This window comes from Plasmopara halstedii, assembly GCF_900000015.1.
Source record: "Plasmopara halstedii genome assembly, contig: Scaffold_1878, whole genome shotgun sequence".
Lineage (NCBI taxonomy): Eukaryota > Oomycota > Peronosporomycetes > Peronosporales > Peronosporaceae > Plasmopara > Plasmopara halstedii.
The window spans coordinates 134177-148017 of NW_020188786.1; the positions used below are offsets into that span (position 1 = coordinate 134177).

Below are 13841 nucleotides of genomic sequence, written 5' to 3' on the forward strand. Positions count from 1 at the left end.
GTTACCGACCTTGTCCATCGAGCTTGGGCTCATAACCTGTTAGAATTTGTAGATGCGCTTGTCGGGCGCCGCAGATACGATGCACAAAGTATCACAACACCACAGAGTAAATGTTGCAATAATAATATATTTCTTCTTAGAGTGTATCCTAATCCCATGGCCTGGGATCTGCCATCCGCACCCCGTATCATGACCGTTGAGCCGTTACTGGCATACCGATAACGCTGATACCAGATAATTAAATCATGGCTGACAAGTCATGAGCTGGAGGATGAGCGGGGTCATCTCCAACACCCTCAATTGCATCAGTATGTCGCGATGTAAGATTGGAACTCTATTTAAGGCACTGGTGCCCCGCGATCTCTACACACTTTGGACTTTGAAGTTTTGGACAAATTAAGTCTTTAGTCGTAAATACATTGCACGCTTGATACAGCAAATCGCCGTTCACTTTGCACAAAGAATGCTTTGACTCGAAGAGTCCGGGTTAATTAACGAGTAGCAGCCGTGTTCGTCGACACACAGGATTGGTAAAGAAGACCTTAAGGTAACCAAGAGGTTGCCACGTACCCTCCCTAATCGAAGTTTTTTCTTCTTCTTTGCACTTAAAAATGTACACAATTACACCATACTACGATGTGGATATCGTTCGATTGTACTTAATGTGTTGGGATGAACAATACAAAACCAGGCTTCTTATCCATGAAATTCTCTCCTCTACGATGTGCATCACCTTAAGGCTCAACTTGCTCACTCTTTGATATACTGCACAAATTGACCATCCACAACAAACCTTTGCACTAGGAGTCTAACTCCACCATTTGCGCTTCACCATGCCTGCTCCTTCGATCACACTCGTATCAGAACCCCCTCCGATGCGGCAAATTTTTTTAACGAGCCATCAGAAAAGATGCAGCTCTCACTATCAACGTGCTTCAGGACATTCTTGGCAGAGATACTGTGGGGTTATGTTGGACGAGAGCAATCATAATGAATCTCCGAGTCTCAACCAAGCATCTCCTCCCTCGCCAGGCGGCAATCGGCCAGAGAAAAAAGCCCTTTTAGCCCCCGCTGCACCGGTTAAAAACTAAGAGCCCTTTTTCAACGGTGCGAAATGTTGCAACACCCGCGTGGAACTCACGACGATACCCACGAAGCTTGATGTAATGGGCCAGGTCTCATTACACATCTTGTTTGGGCCACACACTTTGTATGTCTGGGTTCTTATCAGATTATGGAGGTCAAAAGCCTATTGGTTATAATGTCAAATGTCACTTCACCTTTCCTCTTTAAAATCTCAACGACCCGCGGGAAGTGAGCAACACACGGTGAGGAGTGTAAGTTGATTTAAGCCTCCCTCAGAAAAGTATGTGCATACGGACGGGTAACTCTCGCTACACTGGACCTGCCCTGTATGCTCTGCACGAAGCGCAAAAGTCATGCCGATGTTTGTCCAAATGACCAATCCGTGATTGCACTTTTAAGGTGTCTGAAATCACTCGCCGCTCTGGCGCTGATTTCTCAGACGCTAATGTATTTGGGCTTTCCGTTCGCAACAAGAGCAAATCGAGTGCACGAAAGGTGCTTTGCGTACGCATTCTCCTCCCACAGGTTTATCTGGAGTACTTACTGTGCAAAGAGCAGCAGCGGTCGGAAAACGCGATTTTCGGTAATTGAGCAATTTAAGCTGGCGAGAGTGCCGACGAAAGTCAAACTCATTTCGTGCATTATGTGAGGATAACAGGCAGTAACACAACAACACACTTTACAAGACAGCTTCAGCAAAGCACACATCCATCAAGAGCTTCAGCTTACGGGTGACTTTGCGAATACAAAGCACGACACGGACATCGAGACGATTATTCAGATCTCCGCTCGTCTCTCATTAACGTATATAACAGCTATCGACCAAGGGGTTGCTCAACGAAATGTTGGTCTACCCATTAGTAGAAAGTGCGTGGCGACAGGCGGCCCTGTCTTCTCCCCGAGATACATTTGGTCGGAGGGTGCGCCATATCGTAAGCGGCCACTGCACCGGGGGATATTGCCAACTCAAGACCTCAAGTTATTAATACTTTACGATCAAAAATTACCACTCCACATAATCAAAAAGCGGTAATAGCCTGAGTGTATCCGCCATTTCACCAAATGTTTTCTTAAGAGGTGGTTTAACCCTTACTCACGGAGCTGTTCCGGCGAGGGAATTCTACCGCGATTGGCTTACATGAGCTCTCTCAGTTATGACAGCATGCGCCTCTCTTCTAGCGTGCGTCCAAACTAAGATGATTCATCACCTAAGCTTCAACGTCGCATCACCTGGCTCGAGTACCTTCAGTCGCGTAAAACCACGTCGCTACTCTGAAACAGAAATTAGCTCCGCTACAAGGGACTGCTTAGTCACCTTCACACAGCACGCTCTACATTGTGGGGTCATGATATGGATTTACAACGCCCTCTTTCGCATCTTGAAATAATAACCTCCTCATGAACGGTCCGTGCAGCGCGGTCGCAACTTAGCAAAATGTTATTATATAGACTGTAGAAAAAATATTGCATGTGTCGGTAGGTGATACATAGCCCCCTCAGGCAGAACTTCGGCAGCTGACAACACGACCTCTATACGCATATGTTTCATCGATCTTCATGTCTGTGACAGTGAGCTTACTCGCACATGTCGGCGCCTCAACCCATTGTCGCCGTCTTCGAGAGCGGAAAAAATGCATTTTTGCCTCAGTGTTTTCGCTGAATCTGAGGTCAGCGATATGCTTTTGCTTTTCTGTCACTCAATCATGACGTCGCACGACGCTCAATCTCATCAAGAATATAAAATGGCTCTGCTGAAAAGTGATATTTAGCTTCAAATTTAGTTGACAGTCCCTCCCCACCTAGATCGAAGCCGTTTCGTGGCGGCGTTAACGGCGCCCGGATATTTTTAAACTATTTATGTAACTGGGGTAAAGCTGCTGCAGCTTGTGCTATTATTCAGCGCAAACTCGTTTTGTGAGAACAGCTCACTCAGGCACCAAAGTCTAAACGCGCAAGTGCTTTGGCTAATATCCACCACAACCAAATTAGCGTGTTCCTGTGGCCATTTGCATTCGTACAGCCGCGTCAAAGGAGGACTGAATGTTGCTAGTGCATCAGAAAATATAAGTTTTCTTTATCGGATGTAAAAATTGGTGACCATGGCGAAGCTCTGCACAGGATACATTTACCGCACTAGAATACAGCACATCTATTCTTAGAATCGGTTTTTTCGCTGGATTCGTAGCTGCAAGAGTTATTTCTGTGGATTCTCCATATTCATAAGGTTCATGCTGATAAAGCTTACCACTGATTAACTGAATAGGTGTATAATTGTGCCGTGATCCCATAAATTTGATGTAAGAAGATAAATTTGTCATTGTTGTCAAGTACTTTAGTCTTGAAATAACAAAATTCTGATTTCCTCAAACAAGATTTTTTTTACTAACCATATCACAATGCGACAGTACTGCCGCGTCCCACTGCAAACCAATTCAGCATCCCAGCTTTGTGGTAAATAGCTACATACTGGAGTAAACGGCGTAACTGGGGTACTACAACATGATAGCCTCCAATATCTACCCCATGTAAAGCCCTTGGGCAGCTTGTATATGAATTCGAACGTTATATATATGAAAAGAATCGCAGGATGATGGAATTACCGAGCTTATGCTGATAGTTTCGGAAGGGATGTTGATGTCATTTTATGCCATTGAAAATCTGTTAATGCAGACTTTAATGGAGCTGCAATTTTTTCATCCTCAGGGACTATACGGATCCTATTATGCCGTGCTGTAAGAATATGACCACATAAAAACAAGACATCTGCGACGGCATTTGCCTCCGAGTTCTCCTTTGCTCAGAGTATCTGTCATGAGATTGGCCATATTCCTGGGACAAAATAATACTTAATACACCGGTAAAGCGCAAATACGGTGAATTAGCTTTTTTGTGTGTAAAGCATGAATGAGCTACAATGAAAAGGCTTTGAAACCCACTTGAATTGTCAGTGTTCACTTTATCAGCTGCTTGATTGAATGCCTCGTATGTGCTGTGTGGCGCAACAACGGCATATCACCGCTTTATCCCTTACATATATTGTTCACCGAATAAATATTTCAATACATTATAGTCACACAAAATTAAAAATATCCTATCATTTAAAATAGGTGCGATTAAATTTTTGTAAAATTCGAGTGCTACCATCGTTACAAAGTGAGAGACAATCTTATTAAAGTAAATATTGCGACTAATTTATTAATCGCAATATTTTATCTCATCAGATTTACCAAATTAATGACAATCTTGAGATTCCTATTGTTGCTGGCTGCCCATCAAATCCCTCCGCAGTGTGATCTACTAAGCTTTTCATAGTCATCTATACTGCTATTCATGTGTCGACGGAATCATGTTCAAGTGTTCGAATGGTTGAATCTTAAACATTTTTTGACAGGAGTGAAATGTCAGCAACATTTTTAGTTAAAAACGAAGTGGTCACAATAACTCACAAATATTGAAAAAGTTCAGATAGCAATGGTATTCATATAAATCAACTTCATAATCTGGCATTACTGTTTATTGCATTTTTATTAAGCTTGGCATATCCATGGATACGAGTAGCATCGTTCAAGGATTAGCGAATATTATACGTTTGCTGTCACGACTGCGTGTGGACAATAGCCTTATTTGAATTGATATATTTCGTAGAAATGCAAACGAGAGATTACACCTAAAATCCCAGCAGATCAGACATAGTTTCAGATGAAAGTATTGATCAGCTAGTCTTGTGCTCATTCAAACCACACTATATTGATAGATTGAAGTCAGGCAGAAGGTATCAACAGAACAGCGACATCAGTAACGAACGCCGAGTGGGTGCTGGTGGTTTTTGGCTGAGTAATTCTTCATTCTTCAATCATTAATAAATACATTCCTTGTCTCAATGATGGTCAGTGTAACTATGACAAAGAATACGGCTCACAAAAGGAGAAGAGACCAGAACGGAACTCACTCCGTTCACCAAGTAGAGAATAAACTATCATCATCCCATCAGGCACGACACTACCAGGTTACTTGCAAAATCGAAAATGGACTGTGTGGCTGACAACGCATCCTCAAGCTGGTGTCAGGTACCCAAAATATATTGTCGTCAATTATTGACATACAAGTACCAAGTCTAAGTGAATACCGGTAGAGTACAGTATGTAATTTGGCACTTTTCACCAATCATGCTTGACACTCATCGAATGTGTCATGGCTGAAGATCGGCTTCACGAATTGGATGTCAACGTGTCTGTCGAGACCAATCTAAGCACCAAAGACCGCAAGAAATATGAACAATATCAAAATATAGCGCTATGCGAAAAAACACGCCTGATTGCGATTGCAAATGGCCGTTTCGTCGATTTGTACAGGATCGATACCAACGCGATCCATCCCTTTCCATTCCTCCAACAAATTTCGATCTCTACGTATATTAATCACGTCTGTGCTTCGATATTCACCAACTTGAATGATACAGATCCAAAACTCGTGAAAGCGACTTGTGTTGCTTTTCCCGTTCCGAGTTTTCTTTTAGTTGGAATCTCCGTTCGAGTTCCAGAATCTGAAATGTCGAAGTGTGAAATTGTAGAAACTAAGACTTTAGTGCTCGGATTACGATTGTATGCAACTTCAGTGACACCATTTCCGTGTGGCAAGTTTGTTGATAAGTCTCAATATCATGAACCTTCTGTTCAAGTGTCGTTCAGCTTTGTAGAAAATGTTTTGGGGACATTTGACAAGGAGATTCAGCATTTCTGCAATTTTCGACGTGATATGACACCTGATGCTGGTTCTGTATTGATTCTTTTGGAGGATTCAAATCAATTTGGAGTTCTGAGCTGGAAAGAACGATTTAGTGATCGACAAGTTTGCATGGCACAAGTCAAGCAGCAAGCTGAAAATTTGATAAGTGCTGAATGCGATCATAACGGTCAATATGTTGTGCTTGGAGGCGAACGTGGACGACTTTTTCTAATGAGTTTCAGACACTTTATGCTTCATGAAAGTGACGTGGTTCTTACCCATAAACAAAACGCGGGTCAGCGACTGGTCCTTGGGCCGTGTTCCCGCTCCGGGGTGATTGTACGAGATAATCCTTTGGAACTAGTCCGGATGGTTCGTACTTTATCATTGACCGGAGTGAACTGTGCAAGTACAAGCCTTCGATGGTGGAGCTTGGAAATTCGAGGTCAACATAAGCAGCTTCTTCTTGCTGGTCAGCAAGACGGATCATTACGTGTACGTGCTTGGGTAGCTTTATTTCGAGCTAGTAGTACTCTGACAGATATTTTTCAATTGACAGATCTTGGAGCTCATTCATGAAGATGAAGAGTTTCAATGCATTCTTGACATGCGATGCATTCGGGTACGTCGCAATGGGCGGCTATATAATTCCTCGCTTTTAACTTTGCTATTGCTTGCATAGATATATCCAGGCTTATCGTCAGGCACGCATGATGCTGTTCGAAGCATTTCAATGCCAAAACTGTGTCATGAAAAGGATTCGAAAATTGTCAAGTTCGTGGTTATCTCCGACATGCGCTGGAGGAATTGGCGAGTAAAGATTACCGAAACTGGCGCCGAATCATCATGCCCAATATGGCCTTCAGTCAGAGAATCACTAGAATTCCAGTCAATTCCGGTGCGTTTGAGTTCGTATGGTCGTCTCGATAAGCAATTTCGATACTCGTAATCTCATCTTTTCATTCGTATAGCTTCAAATCCAAGACGCAAAGAGCATTATTTGGCTTTCAAATTCGGCACATACATCAAAATTGTTTTCTAAAGCTCTTGCAAGCTCGACTCCGGACTACACCTATCAAAACCCGATCATCTTGATCATGACAATTAATCGCCTACAAGTGGTTGGCCTATTGAGAGAAACTGTAGCTGAGAATGAAAAAGCTGTCTCATCAGAGACAGACGTTGGCGAGGAAGATGTGGGTGCTACTAGCGAATACAAGGAAGAGCCAGGAAAGTTACCAATACCGAAAGTAAACAACAATGAAGAGAGCGCTTCCAATGGTCCTACAACCATCCAAGACAAGTACAAGCTTCCTCCGATGCTATGGAAAGCCAAGACGTCTACTACACCTGATAGTTTCGCCTTCGACAAGAACAAAGATTCGAAGATGAGTGGCTCAGAAGATGTCTCTATCTCAAAGGTCAGTCGCGAAGAGCAAACTGAGCGCATTAAATCTGTTATTCAACGCGTTGAGACTTTAGATAGCATCTTACGTTCAATGCGAACGTCTTTCCAGCTATTTTCTTTTGATGTTCAGCGCCACATGAATTTCGTTTCAGAACAACTCGAAGACGTGAGTCGTCGACAAGTCACTAAAGAAACTGCCACGACATCAACACCATAAATGGAGAAAAGTTTTCTGCAAGAACAAGCTGAGCTGGCTCGCTTTGATGCAGGAGAACAACCTCAACACCGTCGCAATGAGACAGCATCACCGATAATTCCACACGTCGCTGAAAAGTACGATCCGGATCATCCTGATGCAGACTGGGCAGGTTTTGTGCGTCGTTCGTATAAGAAGCGCTTTTACACAAATCAATCTACTGGCAAAGATGTACGATTATTTTAAAGATTCTCGTTTAATGCGTCAAAGACATTTACTGTTGTCTATGTAGAGCCTAATATATGACGAGAAAGGTGGTCTCATCCCACGCATTGCTGAACGATCGACGATCTCAGGAAAAAAGATATTTGAGCGTCAGCTACATCCGTCAAATGAGCATTTGATATCTGATCGTGACAGTAATTGCTCGGACTGGAAAACGTAAGGCGTCATTTACTTAGACGTTTGTAGTATGGACATTGACTGGTACCTGTCTATTTGCAGATCATACACTTCTCAAACATCAATGGAAGCAACGGCCAAGGACGATTTTGTGCTTGGCACGCGGCAAAATCTACAACATAAACGTCATGTGATGCCAATGGTATGTAAGTTCGTTAGATTTGAGTTATATGGCCTCAATTAAATATTGCCAAACAGTATGAACAAGATGCTCGCAATCAGTTGTCGGAGAACAATCGTCAAGGATCTCCATCACTTCATGATAGTGGGAGCTCGGGATTGCTCTCTGAACGTCGGATTGACCCTCGCCGGTCTATTCTCGCTGGCATCGGCAAGCTTGTAGCAGCTGAGGACTTAAACGGCATTAAACCGTAAGAAGCTATTGAAAGATTGATCATCACGTGCGTATATCTTACTACATAGTGTGCATGTAGGCCACCGGCACGTCATTTATCAGAAAGCTATAGAAATTCATCATCCAAGACACTTTTACCGGAGAACTAGTGAGTAAATTGTATTTCTTGTGATGGTTTAAGCTTCGTGAATATTTTATCTGTGGTGTTCATCCAGCCACGCGACAACTATCGGGTACACTGGACGTCGAAACATCCTATAAATGCAATCAGAACGAGATTTATAGGATGAGAAGTAGTTAAGATGGTAATACTAGCACGATTACATGGAATGCATGTCGATCCGCAGGGCAAAGAGGCTGATTAAAGCACCTCCGAGTGAGAATGCGCCTCCTACAAATATTGGCAGCGCGTAACCGAATGATGTTTCGACTAGTACAGCACCGACCAAGAAATTGACGAGTTGGCCTACACAATTGGCCGAGTTGACAGCGCCAACGTACATGCCAACCTGTGCTGACGATCCAAAGACATGAACGATAATTGGCACAATGAGGGCGAAAATTGTGGCCTGAGTGATGGCAGTCAAGACGACAATCGTTATGTCCAAAGCTACGATCTTCGTGAAAGGCATAACCATGAGCAAAATTTGTGGAATGCACGCAATTGTGATGACCCAGCGTGCTCCTAGTCGACAGACGATGAATGGCAGTATCCATGAGTACAGGTAGCCAAGTACATTAAAGAGAAGGTCAGCGAGACCGCCAGCAATTTGGACACCGTCATTATAGAGTTGCTGATCCTCGGTACAATGATTTGGTCCACACACATCCGCTTCTGTCGAGTTTCCGCCAAAAACTTCAATCCCAAAGAACTGACCTTTGCTCCCGTTGTATGCAGTGAAGCCGAATTGAATACAGAAAAACACAAGACAGTAAATGCTCAATGTGTGAGGAAGTGTCTTCAATCCGAAGAATATCGAAGAGAATGCTTCGTTGATCCGTGTCAGTGTACTAGGAGGGTTTTCACCAGGTCTTAGTTCCACTTCTTTCACCAAAGCCACTTCTTCATTGGCAAAGATGCATACAGCACATACAGAAGCCAGCATCGTGACAGAGAGCATGCCGAGGAACCAACGGAGTGTTAAATGGGCTGCACCAAAGACGTAAATGTATCCTGCAACCCAAATAGAGCCTAATGTCGAACTGGCTTGTCCAATGCTAGCTCCAAGAGTCTGTCGATCACCTGCAAAATCAGAAATGAGGAGAAAAGCGGGAGTCTGAACCACATTGACAGTTATATCCATCCATGTGTAAAAAACGATGGTAAGCCAAGCAGTGTATGGTCGGTGGTCACCAGAATCGCCTAAGAATTCTCCCAACTCGCGGGTATATCCCATGAGAACCCAACACGCTGCACTTGTGACAGCTCCGTAGACTAAAAACGGGCGACGACGTCCCCATTTGCTCACATTTCGATCACTTAGCACACCAATGATTGGCGCAACTAGTATACCGGAAAGCGGACCGATGAGTTGTGTGAGTTGCACAGCAAAGGGTGGTATCATGGTACCAAGATACGGACCAAGAGCAGCCCATTGAGCTGACCAAGCCATATTGGTGGCCATTCGAGGTAAAGACAGCAATACGAGCATCAGGACAGAACACCCGGCAGTGTGTTTACTTTCGTTGGAATCGTTGAGATCAAGATTTGAAAAGGTTGAAAGTCTTGGAGGATGTTCCAAGAGGCCTAAAGCTACCGACTCACGGTGTGATGCAGACTCGACACGGTTGTACACGGGTGTTGTCACTTCAAGATGAACACTCATATCGTTGGCAATTGTTGAAGAGAGGGCAATTTATTGAATGACAGCTTGAAGACGTCGATTTCGACACATTTACAAACACGTTCAAGCTTATCAGGTTTGTTGGTCTCAGATATACGCTTTAGTCGTACGTCTTACGTACGTGCTCAGACATTGCAATCTCATTTGAAAGCAGTACTCAAAACCATTAAAGTAACTTCATCAATGCGATCGACTGTAAGACAAATTCAATACTCATGTTAGACAAATTAGGCCGTCGTATTTGATTTATTTAAACGCTCGCGAGCGTCTTGTAAAGTCTGTCGCATACGTTCTTTTGTACGTTCTTTTAAATTTCGAAAAAATGCGATATCATCCTGTAATTCAACAAGAATATCGTGACTCATTCCATGCACTTGTGCTTCGCGGTACGATCTTCGTAAATCGTGTAAAATATCCAATACTTCTTTTAAATGACGTGTATCTCGATCTCGTTGTTCGGCTACTTTTTGCCATTCGTGAAGACTCATCTTCATTTTACCAAGTCGAATGGACTCCATCAATTGATCTGTGACGACCGTTCGACAATTGCCACACAATTGTCCATCAGCTACGACATTCTGAGTATACGAGTTGGCAATTCCACTTAAAATTTCCAAATCGGTTGTTGGATTCTCGGCTGTCGAAGTCGCGGATTTGCTTAGATTAGGTACTGGGTACTGCATCGCAAGGAGGTTTCCTTGACTTCCATCATAAAATCCTTGTAATTCTACTGTAGAGGTTGCTGTCTCTGGTTGGGTTGACATTGTCATGGGTAAATTCCTCTTATTTGTCATATTACTGATAATCTGCATCTCGGAGGTGTCTCCAACGCTTTCATTTCCAATTTCCTGCTCACCTCGCTTGGGTAATTGATGTCCACTATTACCAAAAGAAGATCCTTGAACACTTGAGGCAAGAGTTCCATCGTATTTGCGCAATAAAATAATGTATCCCCCTTTATTGTCATTAGCATTCGGTCCTTTCTTGATGGGACGGATGCCACGTCGGTAGCATTCAGCACGCAGATCGTGTGCACGATGGCGTTCATAAGGTTCATGCAGACGACGTACAAATGCTTTTACTCCATCTGGTAAATCAACGCCTCCGCTGCTACTGTGAACGTCGCTAAGCAATGAGCTTTTGCTTGCGTCCATTTGCTTTGTATAAGTATAAACTTCTTAGATAGAATTTATACAATTTCTAAAAAATTTCGATAACTAACTCAATCGGAGTGAATGTAGTACCGACACTCTAAGCTCAACGGCAAGGACGAGCTATATCTGGGCAAAGACTGTCAGTGAACGATAGTAAATGGTGTTTGAAGAGCTAAATGGAGCTCTGATCTGATCATATTTAAAAGTATTTCTGTCTCAAATGCCGAACAACCATTTTTAGAGAATACGCAGATCTACATCTCACACGAGCTACGCGAACGAGGGACTTGTCATGGATCTATCACCAGATTTAACTGCTGAGGTTACACGTCTTAGACATGAAGTGAATGCTAAGGAAGAGGCACTCAATGCGTTGAAAACCAAGACTAAGGCGTTTGTTGACAACATGCGTAGTCAACTTGCAAATGAGACACAGAAAGCTATCGCGTTGGAAGCGAAGCTGAAAGAAGCCACTGCAGCTTCAAATGCATCAAGTTTAGGATCCGAACAGCAACGTTGGACAGAAGAGATTGAAAGATTGAAAAAGGAGACAAATTTACGTGAGAATGACTTGAAATCTCGTGCAAAGTCATATGCAGACGCTATGACGTCACAATTAGAAAGCGAAAAGAAACGATGTCGTGAACTGGAGACTTTGCTGCAGCAAAAGACGGAAGCTCTTGATGCTGCTAAAACTATTGCGACTCCAACTAATGAGCTTGATTTTTTTTCACAACCAGTAATTGCTACTGGGTCACACACGGATGATGAGTTTCATGCCGTGCAGTCACAATTAAGTTCAGCTAATTTTGAAATGGCTGACTTGCGTGAACAGCTTCGAAATGTTGAAGCGGGTGCTTTGCAATCAACACGACAAGCGGAGAATGCTAGTCATGAACTAGAGACGCTACGTGGGGCCTCAGAACAGCAGTGTCGTGAGCTACAATCTGAAGTGAACTCTCTGAGAGCTCGTGAAAGTTCATTACAAGCACAACTCCAAGCTACGGAGAGTAGAGTTAATATGGACAAGATATGTGAATTGGAACTTAAGATTCAACAGCACAAAACCGAGAATCATAGTCTTCAGAATCAGCTAATCGACAAAGATTTTCAACTAGAGCAGTTGGATAACTACCGACGACGGGCAGATGATAGTGAGACTAAGGTGCTTCAACATCAGGCGGAAATTAACGTGCTACAAACCAAGCTATCGTCGTACTCGTGCAATAAATGTAATGTACTTGAAGAGAAGTTAGCAGAGATTACCCAGCTTTATGAAAAAGTTAATCTTGGTCGAAGTCGCAGTGATAGTTTAATCGCCGAGACGCAGTCGCAATTAGGAGAACTTCAGACTATAAAGCAGCAATATGTGGCGTCTCAGGATCGAGTGGATGATTTAATGAAGCAGAATCTCAAGCTGAATGAAAAAGTCACGGAAAAGGAAATTCAAGTAGCGAATCTCAAGGCTGAATTGCAGAAATCGAGCACGGAGTTGGCGGATCTGAAGTCGCAGCACAATGCGCTCATGTCTGACAGTACGCAGCACCGTCAACTCTCCGAGTCGATTCACGTTGATTTGCAGAAGGTTGAGGAGACTCGAAACGAATTGCAAGCTAAATGCATCAATCTGGACAAGAAAAACAAGGAGCTTACGACAGCAATAGAAAGTATTAATAAGGAAAATACTGATAAACGTCAGAAAGCGAAAGCTCTTGTACAGACATTGGTGGGAGAGAAAACGAGCTTGCTTGAGGCTAGAAGCCACTTACAGAAAGAAGTTGATCGACTGCGAATGGAAGTGAATCAGCGTAATGTTGACAACGATCAACAACTCAAGACACTTCGAGATGAGACCAATGAAAAAGCAGCTGAGAATCTAATCACCATTCAGAGCTTGACGGATGAAGTTGCTAAGTTGAAACGCACTCTTACAACTGTTCAGGAATCCGAGAAGGTTCAACAACGGGCGAAAGAACTTGCAGCAGCGAAGCGGGAGATCGAAGACTCAAATAAGAAGCGACTTGCCGCAAAGGCAGAGACGCAAAAACTTGCTGTGGAGCTGGAGAATATGCACAGGTGCCTCGATCACATCACGACGCATGTCAATGCAGTTTGCACAGATAATTTTCAGCAGATTGCTCTTGTTCAAGGGCATGTAAAGGAAGCTCTTGAGGTGTTGAAGAGCCGAGCTGGATCTGGGGCTCAGAACAAGAAAGTGCCCGAAGAAGACCCAACTATCAAAGTTGAGGCACTATCTGATATCCGATGTGGAAATACACAACAAAATCCAGGAGCGAAGCGACTGGAAGAAAATGTATCGCGCGTCAGTGAGCAGGTAAACAATAATTCTTGATTCTATCGTGACTTACTTATTGACTGGAGTTTGTTTTTTTAGATTCGACAGCTAGTGGACATCACTGAGCAATTGTGCGAAATCGCAGTTGGGCAAATGGAAACTGACCTTAAAAGTGTCATTATCAACAAATTGACACAAACGTTCACTCAGTGTTTCTCCGAGAAACTTCACACAGTTTGCTCTAAAGCCGACGAAGCCGTGAGTCTCTTGGATGCTCATGGGCCGACATCAGAGAGTGGACTCGCAGCTGTCCGA

General features: G+C 43.3%; 4 protein-coding genes across 4 annotated transcripts; 2 read left to right on the plus strand and 2 right to left on the minus strand.

Moving 5' to 3' along the window:
- Positions 1-5277: 5277 nt before the first annotated feature.
- Positions 5278-8493, plus strand: PHALS_02264 (uncharacterized protein; the record flags this gene model as incomplete). The annotated part of the gene is made up of 10 exons (XM_024716730.1): positions 5278-6306; positions 6371-6433; positions 6494-6709; positions 6783-7385; positions 7443-7646; positions 7708-7856; positions 7920-8019; positions 8076-8248; positions 8312-8380; positions 8448-8493. The coding sequence occupies 10 exons, from the start codon at positions 5278-5280 to the stop codon at positions 8491-8493; spliced, it is 2652 nt and encodes an 883-aa protein (XP_024582300.1).
- Positions 8494-8552: 59 nt separating this feature from the next.
- On the minus strand, positions 8553-10058 carry PHALS_02265 (glycoside-pentoside-hexuronide :cation symporter family; the record flags this gene model as incomplete). Its single annotated transcript, XM_024716731.1, has 1 exon — positions 8553-10058. One exon carries the CDS (start codon positions 10056-10058, stop codon positions 8553-8555), a length of 1506 nt encoding a protein of 501 aa, XP_024582301.1.
- A 245-nt stretch (positions 10059-10303) lies between these two features.
- PHALS_02266 (uncharacterized protein) lies at positions 10304-11230 on the minus strand (the record flags this gene model as incomplete). Its single annotated transcript, XM_024716732.1, has 1 exon — positions 10304-11230. One exon carries the CDS (start codon positions 11228-11230, stop codon positions 10304-10306), a length of 927 nt encoding a protein of 308 aa, XP_024582302.1.
- A 292-nt stretch (positions 11231-11522) lies between these two features.
- Positions 11523-13788, plus strand: PHALS_02267 (uncharacterized protein; the record flags this gene model as incomplete). Its single annotated transcript, XM_024716733.1, has 3 exons — positions 11523-13565; positions 13626-13657; positions 13737-13788. The coding sequence occupies 3 exons, from the start codon at positions 11523-11525 to the stop codon at positions 13786-13788; spliced, it is 2127 nt and encodes a 708-aa protein (XP_024582303.1).
- Positions 13789-13841: the final 53 nt, after the last annotated feature.